The sequence below is a fragment of the Chaetodon trifascialis genome, chromosome 2, assembly GCF_039877785.1.
Source record: "Chaetodon trifascialis isolate fChaTrf1 chromosome 2, fChaTrf1.hap1, whole genome shotgun sequence".
Lineage (NCBI taxonomy): Eukaryota > Metazoa > Chordata > Actinopteri > Chaetodontiformes > Chaetodontidae > Chaetodon > Chaetodon trifascialis.
This window is the reverse complement of record NC_092057.1, coordinates 9,976,168-10,003,180: the sequence shown is the minus strand read 5'-3', so window position 1 is coordinate 10,003,180 and position 27,013 is coordinate 9,976,168. Positions and strand designations below refer to the sequence as shown.

Here is a 27,013-nt window from a genome sequence, read left to right as displayed (position 1 = left end):
AAAATGTCAAACTATTCCTTTAAATAGTGAATTCCTGCCAGTTGAGAATGAATATCTGCGTTTATATGTCTGTAAGTGAATTGCACTGGTGGACACTGGCTGTGGAGCGCCTCCGGCAGTCACAACACGACACAGCTGTGTTCAGTGGATGCTGGAGATATTCAATTATTCAAGTACTTCAGCTGAATATAGAAGACAGTACATCCTCCTGATACTGGACAGTTATCCAGAGAAGTGACCGACAGAAGATCACAGCCAAATGCTACCAGACTTAAAAACAGACTCCGTCATGAGCAGCCCAACATAAAGACTAGAAATGTGAGGACATGGGTGAGCTAAATCCCGTCCGTCTGTCCACATCTGACACTGAACATGCCCTTATGGGTTTCTGTCACCGTCTCCCCAGCAGCTCAGGTGGATCCAGAGAAACTTTCTCCCTCTCAGACAGAGCCAGCCAGCACATCAGCGACAGACAGTTTCAGGACTGTTTACTTCTCAGTGTCTCTGTCAGACGGCAACACCCAGAGAGGAAGTAACTCAGATAAGAATCGGCCAAATTTATGCAAAGTCATTGTCCATATTAGGTCGCAGTTCGCTAAATTTGCGAGCTGAGAGCATCAGTTCTGGTTTTTTTTTGTGTCCCGGCTGTTCAGGGCTGAGCTCAGCCCGCGATGACCGTCGTGAAAAGAGGCGCAAGAATGGGACCAAACTGCAGACGTCTTTGGGTCATTCAGTTTCCCCCTCACATATCTGCCTCCTGCTTCCAGGTACACATAAACAGAAGCGTTCTGGGAAACTGAGTCAGGAATGTGAGCAGAGACAAGTGGCCTTGCCAAAAGTGGCCACTCCCCATTAAAGCTTCACAGTTAAAGGGACGTTTCACGGTACAAAAATGTAAAAATCGTGTTTCTTTAAAGAGGAATAATGCTACAGAATCAATTCAGCCCTCATGCGAGCTCACTCGTTGCGTAAAATCCGCCGTCATGTCTTGTTTGTTGTTTGGATCTGTGTTACAACAGTTTTCTCTTCAGTTCAGTTTTTGGCATATAGAAGAATGTACACAACAGATGGTGTTTTGTGTTACACAACACCGCTTTGGAGGAAGGAAAACATCAGGGCGAACTTGTTCATTCAGAGCGGAATCCCTCTTAAACCCAAAGACCTCGTCCTCCTCCGATGTGACAGATGGTTTATACAACATTTTAAAGTTCACGGATATATACAGTTGTTTTCAGTGGTTTCCTCTCTTTTGTTTGTTGTTGTGTGAGGGCATGTGAAGGAAGCTGCTGCCAGCATGAGATCCTGTGACTCCGCTGGCAGCGTCACCAGCTTCCCAAGCCTCGGCAGAAAGAGGGAGGAGGGAGGAACCACTTCTCAGCAGCAGAAAGAGTGCAGAGTGCACCTACAACCAAACATTTAATTCCACTGGCCTCAATGACCTCGTCCTGGATCATCGGCCTTCTTTCTACAGCAAAACGATCACATGAAAACCTGACAAGGTTTCTGTGCTGATGTTTAATGTGACATCAGAGCCTCGTGCTGCTGCATCAGGCATCTTTTCTCGCAAAGCCACAGACCATCTGTCTTTGGCATCAGAGCTTAAAAGCTCTGCTCACCAGCTGCAGAACTCCACGATGAAACCTTTCCAGCCGAGGGACAGGAATCCTCTGTTTACAGTACACTTCTATACTCATCTGTGAGCAACATTTCCCAGAGTGAAAAGGAAACAGAAACTTAAACAGGAGCAAGAGAAACTGCCCTGGATTCTTGCATCCATAGCTTTCGAAATGACCACGGCCTCGAGGAGGTGAAGAGTTTAAGGTTAACTGCTCCTCTCCTGGTTGAGACAGGAAATGGAGTTTCCATAGGAGGGAACAGTATGTTATACAGCAGCAGCTTTGGAACGCAGCCCAGATGGGAGCTCGTCAAGGTTGAAAAACAAAAGGGGATTGCTTAGCTAACAGCCACTCCTTCGCTGATATTTCCCAGAGATGATGTTCACAGAAACCGGTGCCAGCTACTGTGTCCATGTATGCGTTTTAATCTGAAAGCAAAATATTTTGGTTGACTTTTTTTGGCGAATTGTGTGACAGGACCTAAAACAGGCTTACAGGTTTTTTTCTACTAAGTAAAGTCAAGCGAGGCCAAGCTCGGAGCAGTAGTCATGGGTTAGGTTTTACCTTGTAATAGGGTTTAAGATCAGGCATAATAACACAGGTCCCTGTGGCTTTAAGCTCCAGGCACTTCAGAAAGGCGTCATTATGCAAACAAACTGCCTATTACAACAGTACGTGCTCGCAGGCCAAAACCCAGTCAGCAGTTACTGCCTGATGCCTCCGCTCAGGTTTGCATTGCTTTTTATTTTTTCATCAAACAGTAGCACCATACCGAAACAAACAGAGACCACCAGTCGGTCACGAAGCGCTGAGCGCCCACAACAAGTCTCTCAATCAATATCTGTCTTTAGACAAAGGTGCCAAGAGTCTTTTTTCTCTTTTGGAGGATCTGAAGCCCTCTTCAAAGGTGCTTAGTTGCTTTTACCACAGTGCAATTCAAAGGGTCCTTGACTTTTTTTTTATGTCCAACAACATTTAGAGACCTTGGACAGGTTGGTCTTCAGCTTCAGCAAAGACCACAGAAGAAAGGCAGATTTCAAAACTCTCAAGACTGACACCCACCACGTGGGCTGTGGCATAGCCACAAAACAACAAAATCATAATGAAAAAACAAATCAAAGTTATTTGCTTTCTAGATCTACAAGTGTTTTTCTCTATTTGTCATTGCAATTCAGGAAGGTGCGCTACATAATCAGGTCAGGGGTTGAGGAGAGGGCTTGGGGAAGGCATTGAGGACACTTCCCTTTTGTGGGTGAAAATAAAGCCACTGCAGATTAGCTAAAGGAGCACCAGGCTGCAGAGCTAAAAGGCTGACCAAACAATAAACTCTCAGTCATTTCCTGTCTGTCACACCACGGTCTCTCGGGTCCATGATTATAGTGCATTTAGGTGAGGGGGATTAAAGTCCGTCATCGTCATCCTTGAAGGATGCACGTGGGTAAACATGACAACAATCAAAATGTTTCACTTATGCCTCACTTCCCAAAACAAAATGATGTGTTAATGGTTGGCAGCATCTGAAGCAGTGAGAGGTTTTGGTGTCCGAGTGGTTCAGCAGTATCGGTTATCTTTGGTCAGTTTGAATTAAGGTGCAGTTTTCTCTTTCATTTTGAACTTTGCTGACATTTTGATGGGGTGGAAGGGTGTTTTGGGGGGTGGGTGGGTATTAAAGCTCCATGGACTTTTCCACAACAAACAGGCTGTTGTTTCCATCAACAGCTGGTCTGGCATCAGGACTCCATCACTTGTTGTGTGTCACAACATTTACTGACATTTCAGATGCCGATGCAATCCAAATGGTATGCAGTGCTTCTATAGGAGCCCAGCCAAATAAAAAACACACACCCATTTCTTTGTCTTCCAGGCCTGGGCTCCTCTCACTTCCTTATTTTAGCATTTCCTCTATCCTCAAATGCCCCCTCGCCCTCGGCTCACTACCGGTCCCCTGCCGGCAACTACGACCATCTACAAAACAGTGCAATTTCTATTCATAGGCACACTGGGATACAAATACAGCACACAGAGGGAGAGAGGTACACTATACACGCCCATACACTATGTTACATGTCCAACACATGCACGCACACACACACACACACACACACAGACAGACAGAAAGACAGACAGAACACAGAATACAGAGACGTCAGCAGCAGCAGCAGCAGCAGCGGCTCTGGCCTGGCGGCGGTTGCGGTGCAGCCTGCAGGGACAGAGCGGTGATGACGGCTGCTGTTTGGAGGGCCAACAGGAGAGGACCTGGAGCAGGGTGGCAATTTACTTCCATTTTGTTTAGGCTACTCCTTCCTCCTCCACCTCCTCTTTCCCAGTATCTCCACCTCTTCATCTCTTACTCAAATGTGTACAAAGTGAGAGTGGAGGCGGTGTGGAGAAGCTTGGTCAGGTCAGGTTGGTTGGTGGTGCTGGGAGGGGAAGGGAGGGAGGAGGAGGAGGAGGACGGGGGACGCTGGGTGAGTTTAGCCCGCTGCCTCATCATCTCCCTGCGTGGATTCTCTGTGCTGGTTCTGATCGCCCGCGCTGGCCGCCAAAATCCTCTGCACAAAGTCTTTGGTCCGCCCGGCGACTAAAGGACCTGCAGTTGTCATGGAGATAAATTAGGGAGTGTGATGGAGAACAAGAAGGAACAAGACAGATATAGGTCCTTATAAGAAAAAAACTAAATATAGGGCTAAAAATAAAATGGCTAAGGCAGACATCAAAACCTAAAAAAGCTGCTTTCTTTGTTGTTAAATGTAATATCTGAGCCTTTTTGGTTGTATCCCTCCACCAACCAGTCAAGCTGCATTTACATCCATGTCTGTCCAGACTCATAAAAATACAGTATGAACACTTTGGAGGAATTAAAAATTTTTTTTTGGTAAAATGGAAATGATCACTATAATGACATGTATGATTGCAGTGAATAATTTCCAGTCAGAAACACGCTGTCTTCACTTAGAGATTATTTTTCCAGAGGAGCACAGAGGACTGACGGAGAGCTTCATCACACGGAGCAACAACGACCACCTGAAGCTCAACATCAGCTGAACCAATGAGCTTGCTTGCAAAGAAGCTACAGACTGTAAAACGTGGACGCTTCACACACATCTTGAACCCAGCAGCACAGAAGATCCAAAGATCTACAGTTTCAATGTGAAAATGTGAAATATAATGACAATCTCCCGTTCTGTTCCTGAGTTATGGTGCTGAATAATGGCCAGAAAAGTGTTTCTGCACATCATTACGGTATCACAGCAAAGCTGACCTTTGACCCTTTGGACATAAAACGACATCACTTCATTTTATCCGATGAGACATTGTGTGAGACTTTGTCAGTCAAGTGTATGAAGTCTTGACTTACAGCCAAGAATGTGTTCTGCGAGGTCACAGTGACCTTGATGTTCATCACCAAAATCTAATCGGTTCATCCTTGAGTTCAAGTGAACGTTTCTGCCACATTAGAAGAAATTCCTGAGATACTGCAGTCATAAGAATGGATAAAGCACACTGCTTACTGTCGGACAACATGTATGCTAACATGTTAGCATGAAGCTCCACACTCATCGTTCTGCTCATTGCATTTACGACATAACAGGACAAAATGTACGTGTTTCTTGAAGATTTGGGCTGTTGGTGCGTTTGTGTCTCTCACCGCTGGACTCTCGGAGAATGTCTTCCAGGCGTTGGGTCATCCCTCGCTCGTCCGTGTCCTCCTCCTCGCTGCTCTCCACCCGCCGTCGGATCACCTCTTTGATCCGTAGCAGAGCTCCCAACAAGTTCTCTGCGCGACGAAAGACAAAGATGCTGAAGCTGATATTCGCTGACGGAGTCCAGTGGAACAGCAATACACTCAACCAGCATGGAGGGCTGGGTATTTACCGAACATATTTGATACTGGGGCCACACAAAGCAGCCATACAGGAATTTTGTCAAAATACAAAATGTCTAAAATGATCAAAACTCTGATATAGTAGATTATTCTGACAAAGCATTCCATGTTCGATACTCAGTGTTAGTGACACATTTTGTTTGGGAAAATATTGATCCAGCACCAGCTGAGCAGAACATTTTGCTTCTCAAAAAATGACTACCACATTTCCCCAAATCCCTGGTGCCTCACGGGATGGAGAGGATGTTTGTTTTAAATAGCAAAAAAGAGAGAGTACAAGGAAATGAAAGCAAACGTCAGTTCGTACTTCAGGGGGACGTGGAGGTTAGAAAAGTGGGCTGGTGGCCAGAAGGATGTGTTAACGTGGAGAGAGTGAAAGAGGAAGCAGTGTCCCCCTCCCTCATGACTGACACTGAGGAGCCCTTCAGCATTAATGTGGCCAGCAGATCAGACTGGGGCTGCGCTGGGCAGCTTCCAGGTGTGATGGCTGACACAGTGTCGCTTCCTTGGTTAAACACTGTGTATTCTTTGGTTCCTGTTCTTGTATTAGAAAAGCAGATTTCCTTACAACCAATTCCAGCAGCACGCTGCCACACCAGAGCTGGATTGATTAATCATTTCAGTCTTTTTCAATGAAAAGCCCCGAACAGTCGCTGGTTCCAGCTTCTCTACTGTGAAGATTTGCAGCTTTTTTTTTTTTTTTTTTTTTTTTCCGTATCATTGTAAACTTAATAAATGTGGGTTTTGGAGAGCTGATCAGCAACACAAACAATTGCAGATGTCTTCTTGGAAACTGCGCCGGGCATTTTGTTTCATTTTAAAATATTTTCTATCAATAATGAAAATAATCACTCTGATTTTTTTTTTTCACATTTTATACATCAAGCGTCTTGAAGGCAGAAAAGTGGAACACACGCATTTGATTAACACTCGGAGCGTTTTGCAGGATGCTTTCTAATGTGGCGGCTGCTGGAAGTTAGCACCAGATCAGCCGTCTTTTCTCACTCCAAAAACAGGATTTGCTTGAGGCTTATCTCTGCTGCTGATGGTGTGAATCATCAGCACCTTCTGTGATTCTGGCTCCTCCCTCTGTGGGGTCAGGTGACCTGATGGCGCCATGACACCCCTCCTGTCAGTGTGCATTATTCTCGGATGGATCTGATTCCTCTTTAGGCCAGCACTCGTCTCAGCGGGGAGTGTGTGTGTGGGCGGAGGACCACAGTGGGTCTGACTATTTGTATTTTATTTTCTGTCTCTCTCTCACACACACATACACACACACACACACACACGTTAGGTTTTCATCACTTTTGGGGACATTACATAGACTTACATTCATTTCCTGGAGACTTACTCAAACCCTAACCCTAACCCAAATCTCCACCTTTAAATTTAATGATTTAAGTCGAGTCCCCACGATGTGACTGTGTACAGATTTATGTCCCCATAATGTGAGTAACACATGGCCACATACACACGCACACTCACACACACACACATACACATACACTCACACACTGGCACGGCACCAAAGTCTTACTTGTTTGAAGTTTTCTGTTGAATTTGCTGCTGAGCATGTGAAGTGTGTTTTGTGTAGATGCTATTTACAGTGATGGAGAGAGAGAGAGAAGACGGGGAGAGGAAGCGAATGAGAGAATTAAAAAAAATGAGAAGAAATTCACAGGAGGGGGGAGGAGGGGGAGAGGAAGCGAGGCGATGTTTGAGGTTAAGCCCTGTGTGTTTTGGCTTCCTGCCAGTAGGGCAAAAATTTTCGGGAGCCACAACTAAAGCCTGCGCAATGAAATGCCGCTTCGGGATCGGGAATGACTGGAATGTTAAAAAATGGGAGGGAAAAAAAAGGACAAAGGAAGTTGGACGAACGCTGGTTGGGGTTGAAATCAAAGAAGTCGGAGCGAAGCAGACGAGGAGGAGGAGGAGGAGGAGGAGGAGGAGGAGGAGGAGGCGGGACTAAGCTGACAGATTTGGCAGAGCAGAGGTGTTGATTATCAGGGATGAGGTGAAGTCAGCCTGCTCAGGTTTCTCCTCAATCAGTGTGTTAACATGCTATTATTATTAGCATTCTGTACTGACTTGATTTCTTAAACAGGGCATCTTCAAAGCGACCTTGGAAAGATGGTTTCTCAAACATTTATAGCTTGATCTGCATTTTAGTCTTCTAAAGAGAGGCTGGAACACGTCAGCTTTATCACTCTGCAGCTGTGAGACGTGTTATTTCAGAGGACCACGGTGGAAATGACGGGATTTCTTCTTCATTGATAATAACTGCTGCTAAATCAATCAGTTAAACATTATGCAAACTGTAAGCCAATAAGGCAGCTAGATGTCTGCTGACTGACACCTGATTTCCAAATAAGTCCACCCAGTAAGACAAACAAACTGGACGCTCTCTTCCTACAGAGCCTGTTCTTTCAGTATGATCAGTATGTTTTTACACTGGAGGCACGCCTGAAAAATGAGCCGCTGCTACTGCTCAGAGAGTCATCCAGTCACTTAATCAATACCGAGACAAAGCATCAGGATCTGTCTGATTCAGCGCAGGATGTGAAGGTGGGGATGCATGTGTGTCTGAGATCAGATTAGCAGAGTGTAAGAAAAAAAAACGACAAAACAAGGAGGACTCCCAGCTCAGTAATACTTTCGGTTAGGTGATAACACACTTCCACAGGTAAGCTGCACCAGCAGGGGAGAGCAAGCAGGTGTGCAGGTCAAACACCAGGAAAACTTAGCTGCTGGAGTCTGCATCCAGCTGAAGTTAGTTAACATTTACAGTTTACACATGCTGGATGTGTCATCAGTGCAAATGCTGGAGGGAAAAAATGTATATATGTATAATGAAAAAAGGGTGAGGTGGCTTCGGGGTGTCTGGCTGGGCAGAGGACTGATGGGTTGGTCGTCACACTGGGAGACTGGTAATCAGCAGGAAGCATGGCTGGCACTGATAAGATGTGTAATATTGCATAATATCACAATATTTATTGACAATAAGGTCATGTGTATTAAAGTTCATAGGCTCTGACCTACATCTGTTACTTCCCTTTAGAGTGACGACACTGAATCATGAAGTCAAGCATATTTTGTGAATAAAAACCTTTCCTGAATAAACAAACACAGTCTTGTTTTCTGGATTCATGCGATTTTGATGAAAGGAGCCTAAGAAAGCCAACGAATGCAGAAAGAGGAACGCAATCCTTCAACGTGACAGAACAGGAGTTCGATGTGCGGTTTGTGTGTCGTCTGCAGTACTGACCATACTCCTGGTTGAGCCCCCACAGCTTGATCTTGTTGGCCTCGTGCTGGGCCTTCTTCTTCAGCCGGCAGGCCCTGGAAACAGAGGAAAAGTGAGCACAGTCATTCTCTGGAACAAGAAACTCTGTTGTAGCGTTGCCGTTCTCCACATGACCCTGTTACTGCGTCTGCTGGTTCACACTGAGAACAATTGGAGAGCAATGAGAGGAGGATGTGTTTCCAAACTGTGAGGGAGATTGACTGGAAGCCTCCCTCATTCCTCCGCTCTTCCAGTAACCGTTTGACACCGTGGCTCTGAAGCGAAATGGTCGCTTTGGTTTCAGATTATTTGGGGATGAAAAACGGCAGCAGGGAATGAATCAATCAATGCATGTTAAATATTAATACGTCTCACGGGGGCTATACTCTGCAGCTTGCAGACAATTTCTCTTTCCTTGCAGCTGTGAGTCAGCTAAATGAAACTTCAGGAAACAAAACACTTGCAGGCTGCCGGTGTTGGACAGAATACTCCTTCTGTGCTTCCCTGCATGTTGAAATGTTGGACTGTGCCTCCCAGCCACGTTTTCCTCTTATAAGTTCCCGATCTAAACCACACTCACTGCTGGTTTGGGGAGGATGTAGACGACCACACAATTACTTAGCTATTCCTAATCACTGCAGGGATGGGGCTAATAAAGTACAAAGGAAGTTACAACATGTACCACGGGTTTCTAAATGACCTACCTTCCCACAAGCCCCTAAACACACCATCAATACAGCGTTTTCGAAACAATCCCTGCTCCTGATTCAAAACCGAAAATAGCCTCAAAGAAGACATGCTGTTCGTTGTGAAGGTTTACGTACAGCTGCAAACTGAATTAAGTGGCATGCTGAATGAGAAGAGACCAGTGGCTGCCTGGAAGGGAGGAAAAACTAAAAACAAATATTCACCAAATTAAAAGCTTCTGGTGGTTGCATGGTTCTCGGGAAATGGCCACCGTGGTTTGTCTTTGAGATACTTGGAGGTGTATCCAATCCTGAGGCTTTACCTGTTTTTGAGGCCAAATCTATCGACCAATCACAGATAAATGTGACTCAGGAGGGACGCTGCAGAGTCACTGTGATGTGGACCGTGTCGCAGGGACGAATTATTCAAACATTTTTCAACCAGATTTATATAATTACAATGTTGGTGGTATACCCAAATGAACAACTTCCTGCTCATTTGCTGGTAAAAGTCCAAAAGATGACACATCTTTTGCCTGCTGTAGGGCTGTTATTTGATCTACAAAGTTGTGTATATAACAGCTTTTGGGACCTTTGAGGCACCTTTGAGGGAGCTAGGCAATCAGTTCCAACCTGCTTTCAGTCTTTGAGCTAAGCTACGCTAAGCTAAACATGCCTTGAAACAGTCTCTGTACTGAACACACAGCTGTTAAATTGATACCAATCTTCTCATGTAACTCCCTGTAAGAATGCACACAATCATATTTTCCAAAAAGGTGGAGTATTCCTGTACGTCTAGACGCTAAGTCGGTGGCCTTTCAGCTGCTACCTGTGCTTTTATTGGAGTGTCTGGCCAAGCTGGAGGCGCCGCATCGAGGAACCGTGCGAGCGCTGTCGCTCTACGCCGCCTGAACGCCCCGTGCAGGTTGTTTTCGACAAGCTAGAGAAATGAATGGAGAGGTTGGAGGTGGTTCTGATAATCCCGCTGCTGACTCTGATCCGCTCTCAGGCAGCCACAAGTATGACAGTACAAAAAGGCATAAATCTTCACAGAGGAAATTCCTGCATATTGAATTAAAACATGAACTCAGTCACATTACAGTAAGAGTGAAGCACACAGTGACTTTAACCGTGAACTTCCTACCTCCCCTCGCTGCCTGTCTTTTTACCATTTTTCTCATGCTTTTCGCCCAAACTTTCTATCTGACGGTGTGTTTGTGTCGTGTTTAATATATGTTTGGAATAATAAGATATTCCCAGAGTCCCTCTCCTCTTTAAACCGTCTGTAATAACGTCCTTTCCTCCGAATTCTTCCCCTCCCTCCTTCTCTCCACAGATGAACTTTCTATGACCCTCCTCTCCCTCCTCATCAAACTCCTTGTCTGCCTCCTCAGTTCTGCCCTGCTTTCCTCCTATTCAGCCTTTCATCCTGCCTTCCTCCATCTCATCTCTTCTGTTGTTTCCCTCCGTCCTTCCGTAATTCATTCCATATCATGCTCATGTCCAAGCTAAACCCATTAAAAAGGGACAATCAACTCAAAAACGCACCCGTGACCTCCATTTTTAAATCATTCCAGTTGTGTATCGTTTCCTCAGAGGCTGCATTTTGAAAAGGCCATCTTCAAAATAAAAAATGCAAAGATGGTGAAATTAAGACCATTTTCCATCATGAATTCTACAATACGTTTTTTTTGGGGTTTTTTTTTCTCAAATTCTTCCCTCTTCGCATCCGCCAGAAACAGTATTAGAAGGTCAACTTATTTAAATCCACCGCATATTTGAAAATCTTGACGAGGATGAAGACTGTCTGCAGATACCAAACCACGGAGCCCTGCAGGATTCTCTTCTATTTTTTTTCTGCAAACGATTTACAAACACTGAAAACCTCTCAAAATGCCCACTCGTGCCTCGGAAATCGATACAGAAAGTCCCCTGAGCTCTGACTTGGTGCAGAGCATGTAGGAGGGCAGTAAGTGGAGTCGGGTACCTGGAGGCCAGCTTGTTCTTCTCTTTACGGGACCGGGCCCGGGCCACGGCCGGCAGGTCATTGACGGGACCCATGCCGTCGATGGCGGCGTTGAGCTTCTGCAGCTGCTCCCCGATATTGTGGAGCTTCTGTGGGTTTGGTGTCAGGTCGCTGGCATCTGTCTTACGAGCTTTGCGCCGCCCTTTTTTGCCTGGACGAAGGACGACAGAATTAAGTCAGTACCTGTACGTTAAAGGCTTTCAATGCTCTTTGGTTCAATCTTTTCAACACTCATACACCCACCAATGTTGCTCAAGTCCAAATTTATGCTGTGCTGCCAAACATTGTTCAGGCCCACCTAACTTTGTCTTTTCTTGGCAAGATAACAAATTTAAACCAGAGAAAAAAATTTTAAATGGACATCCAACACATCCACATTTTTTTCAACTTAATACAGCAGCTATAAAAAAAAGCATCCTAGCTTTTAATACCACACGGAAATGGTATAAGAAGCAGTTACAGAGCATATATGAGTGTGTGACAATGCTAAATGTTCATTTTTGAGGCATTAGTTTGTGACTTTATTGTACAGGATCGCATTAATGAACTGCATCTTGTTGGATTCTTCTGAAGAACAAACTGCTGCACAGCTCCAGTTGCACCTGACGTAAGATTCGCTTATCAGGGAAACGCTGAAAAATTCAGATTTTGACATAAAAGTTGTATGTAGGGCACACGCCTGAGGGTCCCGATCCGATTTGTGTCACATGAGAGAAAAGAAATGGGACACTTTCAGCTGCAGTGTGAATGTCGTCCTAATGACTCCTGCTGCTACACGGCTCTCATTCAGTGGCTCTTTACACTTTCGTTTCCAGCTTCCCCTCTGAGTGAGGAGGGCTGCAGCCAACATCAGTCATCTTTGTCTGACCAGCAGTCGAAACACAACTATATGAAAACAGTTAGATGAGTTACCATAAATGAGCTGTCTTGTTCATTCATTGATCTATTAATGGTGTCATCGTTCCAGCACAGTGACTGTGAACGAGTCAGTAATGTGGCGTTCTCACCCTCTCGGCGGTACAGTGTGCTGGGTAGAGTGCTGGAGCTCCAGGACAGAGACCAGTGGACGTCTCCGCCCAGTTTCTTCTTCGTGGCCGTCTCTCGAGCGCGTCTGTACTCCCAGAAGCAGCGACGTTTTGCCGGGCGCTCGCCTGGCTGCCTCGCTGGCTCGGCCTCCACCTCTGATTCAAAACACAACCAAACACATGCATGCAGAACTCTTAATTTGTGCAACGCACTGACACAAATGAAGTAAATTATATATTTATATTGTTATATTTTTTACTTTATATTGTTATATTTTCTACTATTGATATATTTTTTACCTACTGTTATATTTTTACTTTTTTAATAGCTTCTTTTTAATAGATGTATCGTGCACCAACCTCACCAAAGCAAATTGTAAAATCGTACTTTGCAATAAAGCTTTTCTGATTCTGATTCTAAAGGCTTTGCAGCCATGTCAAAAATCTTCATGGTAAAAAGTGACTGGATTTCCTTGATGTGAAACCAGCATGGTGAATAACTGCCCTTAAACAACACTATCTAAGACATGACTGAATAAGCGATTCATGAAAAAAAGATTTTAAGTCTACAGACGGGCTAGCAGCCCCACAAGTGGGTCAAAAATGCGAAGTTCGACTCAAGCGTGGCACCAGATGAACGACCATGCTGTTAACCAAAGCGAAAGGGACTGCGCTCTGCAGGAAAGTGTTCAGAAACTGGCGTGACAGTCCTCCCTTGTTTGGCCAGAGGGTGAGGAAAGGCGAGAAGAAAAATCAGGTCATCGAAACCATTAGGATTCATCCTCTCAGGACTGTGACACCCATGACAAACTTCATGGAAATCTGGCTTTTCACAGCATCATCAAAAACCACAGCACTGTACAAATTTGCTATTTAAGCTGCCAACCTACCCTACATTAATCCACATTAGTGAGACCTTTTTGAGAGCTGATCGTTATTATTGGGTGACAAGTGTGTATCTCCCACAACTAGTAGATGACCACTAAAACGCAGCAGCTGTGACCAGCAACACCACTATAGTCTGGGGTGTCCTGGTAGCTCACCTGGTACACCGTGTACTGCGCATGAAGGCTGAGTCCTCACTGCAGCAGCCTGGGTATGATGCCCTTTGCTGCATGCCCCCCCCCCCCCCCCCGCCCCCCCCGCCTTCCCTGTCTCTCTCCAGCTGTCACTATCATAATGGAACAGACATGCCAAAGAAAATCTTTAAAAAATGTTCAAGTAGACTTTGACAAATGTGGCTTTAATGGCCATGTTTTTGGCCTGAATCTGCCACAATCTCTGCAGTCTGCGTTAATGTTTCCACAATGCATTCTAAAATGAAATATTCAATGAAACTCGTTTTTTATGATCAAAGAAATAATGTAATCTAGTGTTGTAATCTGGTTCAGATGTTGCATTAGGATCACTGGAGGTTTGAGACCTACTATATACTCCAGGCTGTTTTATTAATATATAATGAAGAAAACAGACTCCCATCCATTATTACGGAGGTGGACAGCATTGACAGGCATACATTACATATTTAATGGAAGAGAAATACCCTTCAACTTAATATGACAGATGTACCCTAATCATAACTGACAGGTATTAATGTTTACGTACGCGTGGTATGAAATCACGCCACGAACCCTAATCCACAAACACATGCTGTGCGTCCTAATGACAAAGCCACCACGAGCTAAAACTGCATACATGTATGCTGTTTCAGAGGCAGACACCTACACGAGCACGCAGATGTCACAGAAGATTAGCCTCAGGCGCGCAGAGCCATGAATAATGGTATCATAAATAATACAACAAGCAAAGCTCCACCAGCAGGAGCAGAGAAGAGACGCTTCTTCAAACCCGCCAGAGCCGAGGAACAAAAACAAAAAGAGGAAAAACTCACTGCAAATAATGAAATAGTAGCAGGATTAAATCAGGCTGGAAGTTAATAACATGAAGTCCTATCCTAGCCATCAGCCAGGGCATTTCTCTCTCTCACACACACACACACACACACACAGAGAGATGGCTTATGTAACATCATGTCGTCTGGTCCAGTCTGCAGATAGCGCCATTGTCTGCACTCTCCCCTCAACTCGATCTTTCACTCCATGGCTCTTTTATATAGTTTTACACACACACACACACACACACACACACACACACACACACACACACACACACACACACACACAATGCTCATAAACCTCTCCGAACTCCTAAACTCACTCCACCGCCACCCCTCTCTGAAAACACACACGCTCACACACACTTTCCCATCTATCATGCAGCCCTCGCCAAGGGCTAATGGTGAGAATAGCTCAACCGGGCAAACATACACACACACAACACACTACCACAACAAAAGAAAGCGACAATGGTGTCCAGCGACAGCTGAAATACGACCTGGGCCGGTCTTTGAGAGCGAGCCAGCGACCTCTCCAATACCTTTTGCAACAAGAAGCCTGTGATTTGTTTTTCTACGGCGAGGACGATCAGAGACAGAGAGGGCCTGGGAAAAGATGGTAACTGAAGTGAAGTCAGTTTACACGTGTGTTATCTAATATACATGTTTAGATTTCATGTCCTGCGCTCTGGACATGAAATCACCCCTGACATTTAAGCCCTGTTGCAAAGTCACATGTGGACCAAGCTTCAGCTCATTAATGTGAATAATGCTGCTTTTATGTCCTAATGGATGCATTATTACCTCTGAAAAGAAGCCTTAAATTCAGCCCTGTTTGTTTTTTGTCTGTGTGTTGATTCGCACGATAACTTGAAAATAATTAAATTAAGGGGGAACCACGATTTACTATCATATTTTCATAAAGTTGGAGGTTAAAAACAGAATGGTGAAAACTGAAGCAGCAGAGGCTGAGATGTCCTGATGTAAGATCCAAAAACAATGGATCCTACAATTCCCACAATGCAACTGGATAGCATCTTTCACTAAACCCTACACGCCTGGCAAACACCCAACTCTTTCTATCTATATTCATACTCAGGTTTTCTCAAAATGTGTAGCGACAGCTGTCATTAAGCAACAGTTTCCACGGGTCAGTCTGCGCTGTATGACGAGTAATGTGACTTTAGTAGATTTAGAGTCTAACAAAAAGGGGTTTTTGGTGCAGATCCAGGAATTTCTCAAGGATTTCTTAACATTGGGGGATACAGACTGCAATCGCTGGTATGAAAAAATAAATCATGTGCAAAAATGGTGTATTAACCTGATGATTTTTATCACTATGACAATTTTATTCAAGCCTACATTGAGCGGAAGATTAAAGATTTCTAGACATTTTCAAGAGTGAGAAGCTTTGAGGGAGGTGTTCACTGCCTGGGTCACGGCCAGGATTTCAGAAACACTGAGGTCATGGTTATTATGATGGAGAAAATACTGAAGGGCTTATTTTCGTTCAGCAAAAAGTAATCAAATTTAGATATAACAGAGGAATACAGTAAGTCGTCAAAGGTCGCTAATGCCTTGTGCACTTGTCCTCCGTAAATTCACATTAACATGGTGGAAATGTGGGTGATATCGTCACTGTGAGAGTTCTGAACTTAGAGCAAGACTCAGTGAACAGTTTTAAGTGCCAATGTGGACGAGCTGATTAGGTAAGTTTGTGTAAATCATTTTTATTACATGTTTTTTAATCAGCCACTCAAACCATCAAAACCAAGAGTTTATTTAAGAGTTTGTTCATTTGAAATTAAATTCACCTGGAGGCTCTATAGCGCTCCTGTCCTGAGGCATGAAAGTATGTCTGCGCGTGTGCACTGTGCGTGATAATTCATCTTTATGTTTGTCATGTGAGACACACATGTGCAGGCTGTGAAAACAAATGTCTCTCTGTAAAGGAATGAATAAGGTCAGCATGCGAGTCAATAAATCACTGAGCGAGTCAAGCTGCGATTCCACCGCAGGAACTTTCCCCAGAGACGAGGAACCTTTGGAGGAACTCGGTGTGTTTTCACCGCAGGGACCAGGGTCTAAATTAAGTTCCAGAGACATTATTTTACCCCCCAAAAAGCCCCTGCTTGGGGGGGTAGTACTTTCCAAAATTACAGGGACCTTGGGGGTGGGGCTTGCAGTGCAGGACATGTCTGATTGGTGGAGTGCACTAAATCTGCAACTGCAAATCAGCTTGTTTCTTGTTCATTGTGGTTCAACAAATCAACATAGAGAAGAAAGCACACAACAGATGGTCCAAGGTACAGCTCTGCATAGTCACGTATAAAAAGCAGCCTTTTTCATGTGCCACTGGACTAATTTGCTTAATCTTTGCAGGTCTTTAGACAACAGTGTGACCGACAGAAAAGTGGTCCCTGGGACTAAAACGTCCGGATATGTTGGGTGGAAACAGGGCTTCATTAAGTCTGTTTGTTTAGTAGTCACTGATCATCGATAGATTTGATTATTATATTCCCCAATGACAATCGTTCGTCTATAAAATTTCTGAATTTCTCAGATACCAAGGCGACAACTTCAAAATGTCTCATTTTGTCCAACCAAGTGTTTAAAACCCAAACACAATCAGCTCAATGTGATACGAAACAGACAAAAGCAACAAATCCTCACATGTGAGAGGCCGAAACAGGCAAATGTTTGATATCTTCGCCTGATAAATAACTCAAACCATGAGTTTTCAGAACAGTTGCATGTTTAACTGATCAGGTAATTGCTTCAGTTCTACTGTGTACCCACAATATTACTGACTGAGAGATAAGTGAAGTATGAAGAAATAATAAGACAAGAAAAACTACAGTTTCAGTAATGAGATGCCAGCTGAATGCGGCAGTCTGTAGCTGGCATGCTTGTGATGCCTTTGAAGCTACTTAAAAATCCAGTTCTACTGTAACGGTTGTTTAACAATCTGCACCAACTTTCATACCCTATTTAACATGTTCGAGTACAAGCCCCCGCTCCCCTGATGGAGACAGAGCAGCGTGGCGGTTACAGATGGTATTTAAATACATGAAGAGACTCCAACCCTCAAAGCCATTTCATAACAGTAAAGCTGTAGCCACTGAAGTGGTATGTTGTCCGGGAATTACACCCGCAACTTTGGTATTTAATGTGTCTCGGCTCAGCCAACCAAGTCTGAGGTCTCGTCTGGACCTGAGACGCATTCAGATGGTTCCTGTGTGGGCAGACGGGCTGCTGGCAGCGCCGCGATCAGCCGAGATGTCCTCCCGCACAGATAAAGACGAACTTAAAGCAGAACTCACCACATTCAGTTTCTGAGGAGCTGGAGAGCTCGGCTTCCGCCGCCGTCTCCTCTGCTCCCTCGTCTCCTTCGTCCTCCTCTTCGTCCTCCTCCTCTTCCTCCTGCTCCTCGTCCTCCGGGTTTAGCTCGGTTTTGGCCTGGTTCTCCTCCCTGTCCCGCGCCTCCTGCTGCGTGTCCCCGGCCCGCACCCCGTCCGTCTGGGAGTTGTGGCCGGGCCCTGCCCCCAGCTCCTCGCCCTGGCTCAGGGAGTAGTTGTGCTCCTCGCTGCAGTGCTCCAGAGCCAAACCTGCCACCGCCGCTGCCGCCGCCACCTCCTCTTCCTCCTGTGCCACCTGATACACCTCCACCGTACGCTCCCTCGACATCCCCCCATCCTGTCCTCCTCCGGCTGCTCTTCCTGCAACACAAAACTCCCTCTCTGTTGTCGTGGCAACAGAGATACACTCCTCCTCCCTTCCTGCAGCAGTGGCCTGGACTTCCTGTGTGATGGGAGGCGCTGTGTGTTTGTTTCTCCTCCTCCTCTCCTCTTCCTCTTCCTTCTCCTGCTCCTCCCGGCTTCTCCCCCAGCGGCCCATCAGGACGGCCTCCTCAGAGCAGGCCAGCAGCTCCCCTCCCACCCCGAGGCCCAGCTTGGTGTAGCGAGCCATCTCGTCCAGCGCAGACACGTCCCACCGCTCCGGGTGTAGGTCCTCGCCAAAGCCACCATCGTCCACCAGGTCGCTTAGCAACTCAAAGGGCCGTTTCCTTGGCGATGCCGGCGAGCCCAGCATGAGGAGCACGCTCTAAAAGGGGATGAGAGATACTTAAATATGGCTGATTTGGAAAAAAAATAGACAGTTTTTCCACATTCTGTATTTTTAGCATTAATCCTGCATCACGTCAGTATGTACTGTATTATTACAGGGGAGGTCAGCATAGCCTCTTTCACACTAGACAAAAAAAACTCTAACACCCACTAACATCTGTTTTTTGTCTTCAGTGGGAAAGGGTACAATCAGCATTCATTCCCCAGTCAAATGACTCGCAGCAGTCGTGAGTATACATCAGGACCAGCAGCGATGAGTGAGCGAAACATGAAACCCGGGCGGACGCGCTCGCTTCTGCCCCTTTTACCCGCGCAATGATGACGCGTGTTGTTCCAAAGTTGCGAACGGTGGCACATAAATATTGGTCATCATCATCTCATGAAAGATTAAAAAAGTGACCACCATGATACGTCACTGGCCCCCGTGCTGCCTTCTATCGAACATGACACAAAAAAACACAAAGGCAAACTTGTCTACTGGTAAAGTAGATTTTGAGCAGGTTTACCCACATTTAAAAACACACATTAAACTGGCGCTTATGAAAAGCGGTATAATAAAATATTTACCCCGCTGCTAATTAAACTCATCCTTCCAAACTGTATATCAGAGCTTGTTCTATACAAACATAATGTGCAGGAATTAAGATTAGTATTAATAATCTGTAATTGAATTATCTACACAGACAGCTGCAAACTCAAGTGGCTCTTTCTGAGTGCCTATATGAAATAACAGAAAAGAGGCAGTCTGAAGTGTGTGTGCACATCTTCACCAGTGATGAGTTCAGCTATACAAACAGAGACTAGCCCAGATAGTGACATGACGTCGCAGTCAGTGAGTTAATAAGCTTGTAGGTTCTCATTCATGTTTATTTTCCTTCACCAGTCAGCGAGCTGGCACCTCTTCAAGTTATCAAAATCCTTTTCTACTCCTTTACACAGAACCCAAACGGTGCGCTGAGCCGCCGAGTTCCACCGGATCAACCGACCGAGGGAGTCTGTGGCGAACATCGACTGTGAGCTCCCCTCTGAATTATCAGTCACTTTCAAGCACTCGATAAGTGGATTCTAAAATTAGACATTACATGTGTAGCTGTGTATCCATTATTGTAAACTGGAGTGTGGCAGGATTTTGGCCTCATTTTGTAATGTACTCAGGGACGACCTTCCCAAGGCCGAGGTGCGGAAGTGAACTTTGACCCAAGCGGACATTCTGACACGTCACAGTAGGAAAAGCACACGTGGAAATAATCAAATGAGTCAATGCTGAATTGTATTTCGCTGCTTTGGCTTCAGGGTCCTGGTTTACAGGGAGTCCGAAACAGAAATGAGCGACTGCCTTTGCTTTTCATACTATAACAAGTGAAAATGATTTCAGGCCTTTATCAAAATTACCCAGCCTCCCCTGCAGGACTAATCCCAGCAGAAAAGACGTACACGTGCACGGCTATTTTTCAAAACGTAGCAGATAAAGCTGAGTTTACGCCATTATTTCCATTGTTTTAGTGGTGGGACCTCTAGTTGCAGGTAGCCTACGATAATAGCTTTTTCCAGGCTTCCTGTGTACGTGTGGACGAGGCATAATTCATACTTGAAAAATCAGGTGAATGGAATTAGGACCACTGCCAGATTAACTGGCTAGAAGGTGTCTGGGGCAAAGACTCTGCCTTGTTTCAACGTAAGGCGAAACCACGAGACTGTTACAAATTATCATGATGAAACCTCACATTTTCCACTGGATGTGTGTGAATTCTGGGGTTGAGGCTGAGGCACATATGTGGTATATTTAAATGAAAAAAAAAAAACAAAAAACTGAAGGCCGTACTTTGCTGTTCTCGAACGAACAAACATTTTCAGGATATTCAAAGCCCTTGCGACGTCTCACTTTGAGGCACGTGACTTGAGAAATTTGTTTCTCTCTCCGTCTCGTGTTGTCTCACCTGGTCGTACTCGGTCCTGCCCCCTTGTGGCGACATGGCCAGAGGGTAGGGGCTCAGCAGACCCCTGTGTCCCCCGTAGGCCTCGCCAAACGCAGGCTCCATCCCATTCATACCCGGCTGGAAAAACACATGCGCACAAAGTGAGAAAGGAAGATAGTTGGGGGTGGGGTGGGGGGGGGGTATCATTCAGAGGTGACGGATGACGATAACTGTAGGTTTCAGTGGCGCTACTACTTTACCTGAGGCATGCCCGAGGCAGGAGGGTGTCAGGTCGCGGTCACAACGTCAGTTCAAGCGAGTTCTGCTGCAAAAACAAACCCAAGCTCAGATCCGAACATCCACATGAGACAAGGAGAAGACGGGAGAGGAAGACGGCGTGATTTACCTAAGGTTGAGAGTTGACAGGGTCAAGGGGCGGAGCTCTTTTCACATGTCGCAGCCCTGCAGCTCTCAGCCTCCCAGCCTGGAGGGAGAAAAAAGAGGAGGAGGGACAGGGAAGGAGGAAATCAGACATGGGTTCAACAGAGGCCACAATGCAAATTATACAGCAATAAACCAGTGAAAGTATACACAATGTTAAACCATAGAGATGCAGGAGGATGTAAGTGTGTCTGTGCAGAGTGTGGAGCACGAGAGTGAGCACGATATGTGCACCATGAGAGATTAACAGCAATATCATCAATATTATATCATCATCAGTCAGTTGTCACTGAATTCAGTTTATTTGCTTTGCACAGTAAGAAGAGATGACAGCAAGAAAGAAGATAAAATAGTTTTAAATGTGCCTTTTTAATAACAAACTTGTGTGTCGTCCTGAGGATAATGCAGGTTAATGAGGTTGGAGCTCTTTTTTGTCCGTTCAGCCATGACGGCTATTGTTTCTTACATTTGCCGGCTACTTTCTCTATAAATACATCTATTTATTCAACATGAAAAAAAAATGCACTGCTGCCAGAAATGTAGGACAAATCATTTCCTAAGAAAGACCTGCCAACAATCAGCATTTAAAATAGCAAAGACTGAAGCTTTTATGGCCGAGATAAAGGTTGAATTTCGCTGTGAAGAGGAGCAAAGTATTCCAGCAGCATTTCTAGATGGATGTGTGGATATTTACCAGCTCGCATTTGTCAGTTCAGTACCATGTGTTCTTACTATTACAAGACGCATCAAAGTCTAACTTTGATGTTATTTTGTTAGAAATTACACCGCTTGAACCAGAGGGGGAAAAAAAAAAACCGACAACTGAGCCAAAAAAGGAGGAAAACTTGGAAAGATACGGACGAAGATGATAACAGACTAGAGCTAAAAAAAACCTCTAACTCGCTCAGCGAGGGACGGGGAGCTAATATTATAAGGGCTAAACAGTAGCACTCCTCTGGAAAATGAGAGTTGGCTTGCATCGGACTGCCATTTTTGATTAGCCTAAACGGTTGAAGGAGAAATTTGTCGTGGGCGTTCCGGAGAAAACAGCTGACGTAGCAGCACACATGCACAATCGCACCGCAGTCAACTTTCCTACCTACTGGTTCTTCCTGAAGACGTAAATCTTTAAAATCAGGCACCAGGCTGTTGTGAGTATTTCCAGCAGCGGGACGGTGGATGTGGGATCGAGAGAAAATAAACTGCAGAGTGTGTGTTCATATCGCCAGCGCAACAGCGTGGATCGGATTTTGAACAATGGAGCGCGATGGCACGGAGGAAGACGACGGATCAGCTGCTGAAGACTCACACAGCACTTCATGGCAGGGTCAACTTATTGCTGGGTTTCGGGCTTTTTGTTGCATTTCTTGACAAAGAAAAATAAAAAATAAAAACACAGAATTCTGCCAGCCTTACGCTTTAACCTAGCTAACTTGTCCTCTAAAGAACTGCTTCTTCGACTCCACCCAATACGGTTAAAGTCGACCAATGAGATCTGCAGTGCAGCTCTGGATCAGCTAATGTTTGTGTAACCTAAACTACAAATCTCCATTAGAGAGGAGGCCGCAGCGCAAACTACTGATCAGGCTGAGCTCCTTTCAGACGGGGACATGATGAAACACCGAGCAATACACACACACACGCACACACGCACACACACACACACACACACAGGGAACAATGCAGACCTACTGTTCGGTACCTGCGGAAAACCAGGAAAGAGCGGCTCACGCTGACCCAGGTTCAGTGATTCAAGAACAATGCCATAATACGTTCTCTGTGGATTGACCTCAGGCACACAAGAATGAGGAAATGAGGATTGGCTGGGCGGTTATGACACCGCCTTGGCACGCCACATGGAAAACTGGTATTTGGCACACAGAGCAAGCCAGCTACCAACATGCTGTGTACACAAACACTTATCAGACACATACAGCGTTTTGAAGGAGATAACAAACCGGTGGAAGGAGTTTAATGATCTAAGCAAGCTACGAACGTAAAGAGGATACATATCGAACTTTCAGCAGCTGCGCTGAGAGCAGCGCGATTTGAGATTTTGAGCACTGGGAGTTTACATAAGAATTAAAACGATCTACATTTTATGTCAGTAGTTTGTAGCAGCTTGCTTCAACAGAACATCGTGTGCAGGTTCTTTTCCTTATGAGCATTTCTTTCTTTACTGAGGATGAAAGTATTTAAAAAAAATCCCCGTACATGAAAATATTTCCCTTAATGCAAACAAGGACGCAACAAACATGCAAACTCACTGACCTCAATGGCGTACTCTTCTCCATCTGAATACAGTGCTGTATTTACTGTATTTGCTGTTTTTACAAGGCAAATTTACACAGTGAAACGATGCAGCACACAGATTCTTGTTTATATTTGTTCATACTGCGGCTGATATAGGGGCCAGGTGTGCCTCCGCGCAATAACAATCCTGCAATCATTTATTGTGTGTTGATTCAACATAGGCTCGGTCCAAAGGTCTCCATGCTCATAAACACACTCCTGACAGACAGAGTTCACGGTGAGGCGACGGGGGAAACAAAAGGAAATTGCTTCATCTCAAACCGCTGTGGGTCAATAACCACCAGTAACCATTGGCTTTACATTCAGCCAACGATCCATTTAGCCCTTTGTAAACAAGACTCCTCCAGCAAAGTGGATGCCAACACAACTGCAGCTTATGTAACAACGACGGCAAATACAAAACAAACACGTATACCAACACTCGCAGTGTGGTAAGGCTGGTTCATGCAGAGCACTTCGCTCATGACAGGGGTTACTTTTACTTGTTACATAGAGCGATCCTCAGGGGACATTTAAACGCCTTCTCAGCCTCACAACAACTTTGGTCATATGCTTACAACCGACAACTAATAATACACTAGTAATGCACCGGAGCAATTATCTTGAACACTAGTGAGCAGGGGAAACGCTAAATACAAATGACCCCATATCCTTGCAACAGCTTGTTATGTAACACAGGGCAGGGTACTGAAATGCATTTATATCAGGCCACAACATACCATAGCAAAACGCTACTATATTCCAGGGTTGCGACTAATTATTGTTTTATGATCGATGAATTGGCCGATTAAGGACTTTAATAATTAATCATCAAAATCAGTTCGTATAAATTAATAGATTTTCTGACTAATGGACTGATCCTCTTATATTTTGGCTCTATTTTATTTTAACAGTGTATTACAATGTGTTTGTGGCAGAAAATATGACAATTACTGTATATATTATATATACATGATATTTTTGTCATATGGTGTCATTGTAAGGGGTAAAAGGTTTATAAAAGTCAGTTATTATACTTTATCATTAGTGCTGATATGTGTGTGTAGTTTTTAAGTACCTTTGTAATACTTTTAGGTATTTCTATCCCATATCAGTGAAAACTTGTTTTTTTTTTATAGTAACTTTCAAAATAAAGGTGTTATAGAGTAACTACAGCTGATTATAACGCACAATTCCTTTCATCCAAACATGTGCCAAACATATCTGAGAGTGGAAGGAAGTCATTCTGACAGTGGACCGTGAGGCAAATCTAGAGCATGAGCAGTCTGACCAGACAATAAACCTTTAGCAGCTGGAGGCCTCCTAAGAAAAAAAGAAAATACTCTGGTGTAATAAAGGACAGCGCGGTTACTAATGGATGAAGGTTACGCACGGATAGGCGGGATTGAGGAAAAAGTAAATTAGACGGGAGTCCACGAAGAGGCCGTGATGGCGGAGAGTGTGCCCGAACACAGCGCGGAGAGGGGAGAGTGGGGGGTGGGGGGCGGTCTGGCTGTCGGTCTGTCTGGGAGGCCAATTTGCCAAATTAAAGCTCCAAAAATCTGGGCGGCGGACAAAGCTCCGTCTCGCCTGGGAAATCTCCATTTCTCCTCTAGTTAAACAAAAAAAGGACGTGATTCAAAGCAAAGGGAGAACAAAATGAACAAACACCCTGAACGACCTGGATGCGCCCCCTGTCTCTCCTCTCCGTGTCCTTGGAGCTCCGGTTCTCGTAACGATGGAGAGCCAAAGTGGCCCCGTCCGCCGCCCCTCGCCTCGCCTCGCTCCCCGTCCATCCGATGCGCGTCCCGCTCTCCCCGAAAATAACCTGTCAATCTGCCGATGAACCGATCAGTGCTGCGGAACTGACGGGGCATGACGGCGCTGTGTGTCCGCACAGCTGGATAGAACAACAGCAGCACACGCAGAGTCGGAGCGGGGAAGAGAAGGTGCCATGGTGGCAGCCAGCAGTGTGTCCCGCATGGCACGGCGAGCCGCGGAGCCGCACTTCCACAAGCAGACCTTCTTTTCTGTTTCGCACTGCACATTCACAATTCATGCATTTGTATTTGTGATAAAAGAAAGCAGAAAATTCCTACCAAAAGCAGCCACCACGCGTCGCGGAGTATCCAGCCGAGACAACAGGGATCCTTTCAGCGCAAGACAACAATAAAAATGGGGCGCAGCTGGCAGTGCCACCGGATGTCCAATATTAATTGTTAATACGGCCGATTTCTGAGCATGTGGATCGGCTTCAGCGTTTAATGGGTCCAGCCGCATAAAGTCTGTTTTCAGTCCACGCCGTCACGGACTTTTGTTAAATATTAAAGTTGACGCGAAGAATAAATCACAGAGCAAGTTTGGCTGCTGTTTGTCCACCTGCAGGTGCTGCTGCCGATTGGTGGTGGTAATGTTACTGTACAGGCCCAGGCAAGTTGCACTCGGTATAAAATGTAGGTTTACTACAATAAAACTGGAAAGTCTGCAGGGGGAAAAAAAACACACCGGGAGCGATTTTATCTTCCCACATGCGCGCAAGAATATGGGAAATGTGTGCAAAAAATGTAACAGAACTGTAAATATATAATGTATCGTGAAAGGGGGCTGGAGAAATGTATTCCAGCACAAGTTTTAAAATATAAATGAGTTATAAAATAAATATGTGACCTATATTGCAAAATAATGTTTCGTGGGATCGAGCTTACATTTCCAATCAATCCTTGGATACGGTGCATTTAAAATGCTCCAAATGAGGTGCAGTTCCTCAGTGCCATGCACGCTACTGTGTGTAAATCCGTGTGAAAGTAGCCATTTTTATCACAGAAGACCGTTAAAAGCCTACATATTTATTTTTCTCCAAATAGTGCAAAGATTTGTCCATAACTTCCCAGTCGTTAAACTTGGCGTAAACACGCATTTATTCGCCAGCGGACAGAAAGCCGCGAGCTGTGCTTTACCTTATCGCGTGTCCTCGGATGTCCCCTCGGAGTGAAGGCTCCTCCGGACCGGGGTAAAATGTCGGCCTCGGCCTCTCCAGATGATATTACGCACCATCCACAGAGAGGAGAAGAGCACGCATGGACATCAGCAGCCGCCGCTCAGCCCAGAAATCCCGTTTCACCTACGGCCACATGCAGGAAGTTAGTTTACAGTAGTGGCGAACTGGCTTACATGGCGGATAAACGGGACAGAAAATATGGTTGTAGGACTGTTAAACACCCCCTCGCCTCCTCCCACACCTCCTCCTCCTCCTTGTATCTCTCCTTTCCCTCCATTGGTGTAGAAGCCTATCGTTTAGTAGAAGAGCGGGTGGGAGAATGAAACCAGTCATCTCCCCCCTGAAGCTAGTTCCTTTATTGATGAAGTTTTACGGGTTTGCACGGGAGCAGCCTCTGTGGGTCTTTTATGGAGTCGTCCGCGGGGTTAGCAGACACCCAGGAGGACACTTTCTGAACCAGCTCCGCGGTTTCAAATCACTTTTTTTGGACAGAGGGAGACACAGACATGAAGAGAGAGATGGAGGGCGTGGATCCGCGCGGCTGGAGGTGTCGCACAGGCTACGGCTCCTCTTTGTTGTTGTTGTTCTTTTGAACCAGTGTGGTGGTGGTGGTGGTGGTGGTGGTGGTTGTTGTTGTTGTTGTTGTTTACGCGGGGGTTAGCTGTGTATTTCAGGGTTCATCGGAGCGCAGAGACAGAGAAATGAGTTGTGAGCGACTGACCTGATCGAAATGGGAAGTGTGTCAGCTGTTAAAACAGTTGTAGCTCTCTTCGGCGGTTTGGGGGGCACTTGAGTTCACGAATAATCCCGGAGACCGACT

General features: G+C 45.3%; 1 protein-coding gene across 6 annotated transcripts; it reads right to left on the bottom strand.

Moving 5' to 3' along the window:
* Positions 1-648: 648 nt before the first annotated feature.
* LOC139343501 (CREB3 regulatory factor-like) lies at positions 649-27,013 on the bottom strand. 6 transcript variants are annotated; one of them, XM_070981209.1, is made up of 11 exons: positions 26,915-27,013; positions 26,153-26,316; positions 20,869-20,946; positions 20,723-20,787; positions 20,484-20,600; positions 17,743-18,523; positions 12,508-12,681; positions 11,462-11,651; positions 8,771-8,844; positions 5,266-5,394; positions 649-4,206 (listed from the first exon to the last, which is right to left on the bottom strand). In XM_070981209.1, exons 4-11 carry the CDS (start codon positions 20,729-20,731, stop codon positions 4,091-4,093), a joined length of 1,590 nt encoding a protein of 529 aa, XP_070837310.1. In that variant the 5' UTR covers positions 20,732-20,787; positions 20,869-20,946; positions 26,153-26,316; positions 26,915-27,013; the 3' UTR covers positions 649-4,090. The 6 variants fall into 6 exon arrangements, with proteins under 6 accessions (XP_070837310.1, XP_070837303.1, XP_070837344.1 ...); XM_070981202.1 differs by lacking the exon at positions 26,915-27,013 and having other exon boundaries at positions 26,153-26,638; XM_070981243.1 differs by lacking the exon at positions 26,915-27,013 and having other exon boundaries at positions 20,723-20,784; positions 26,153-26,638.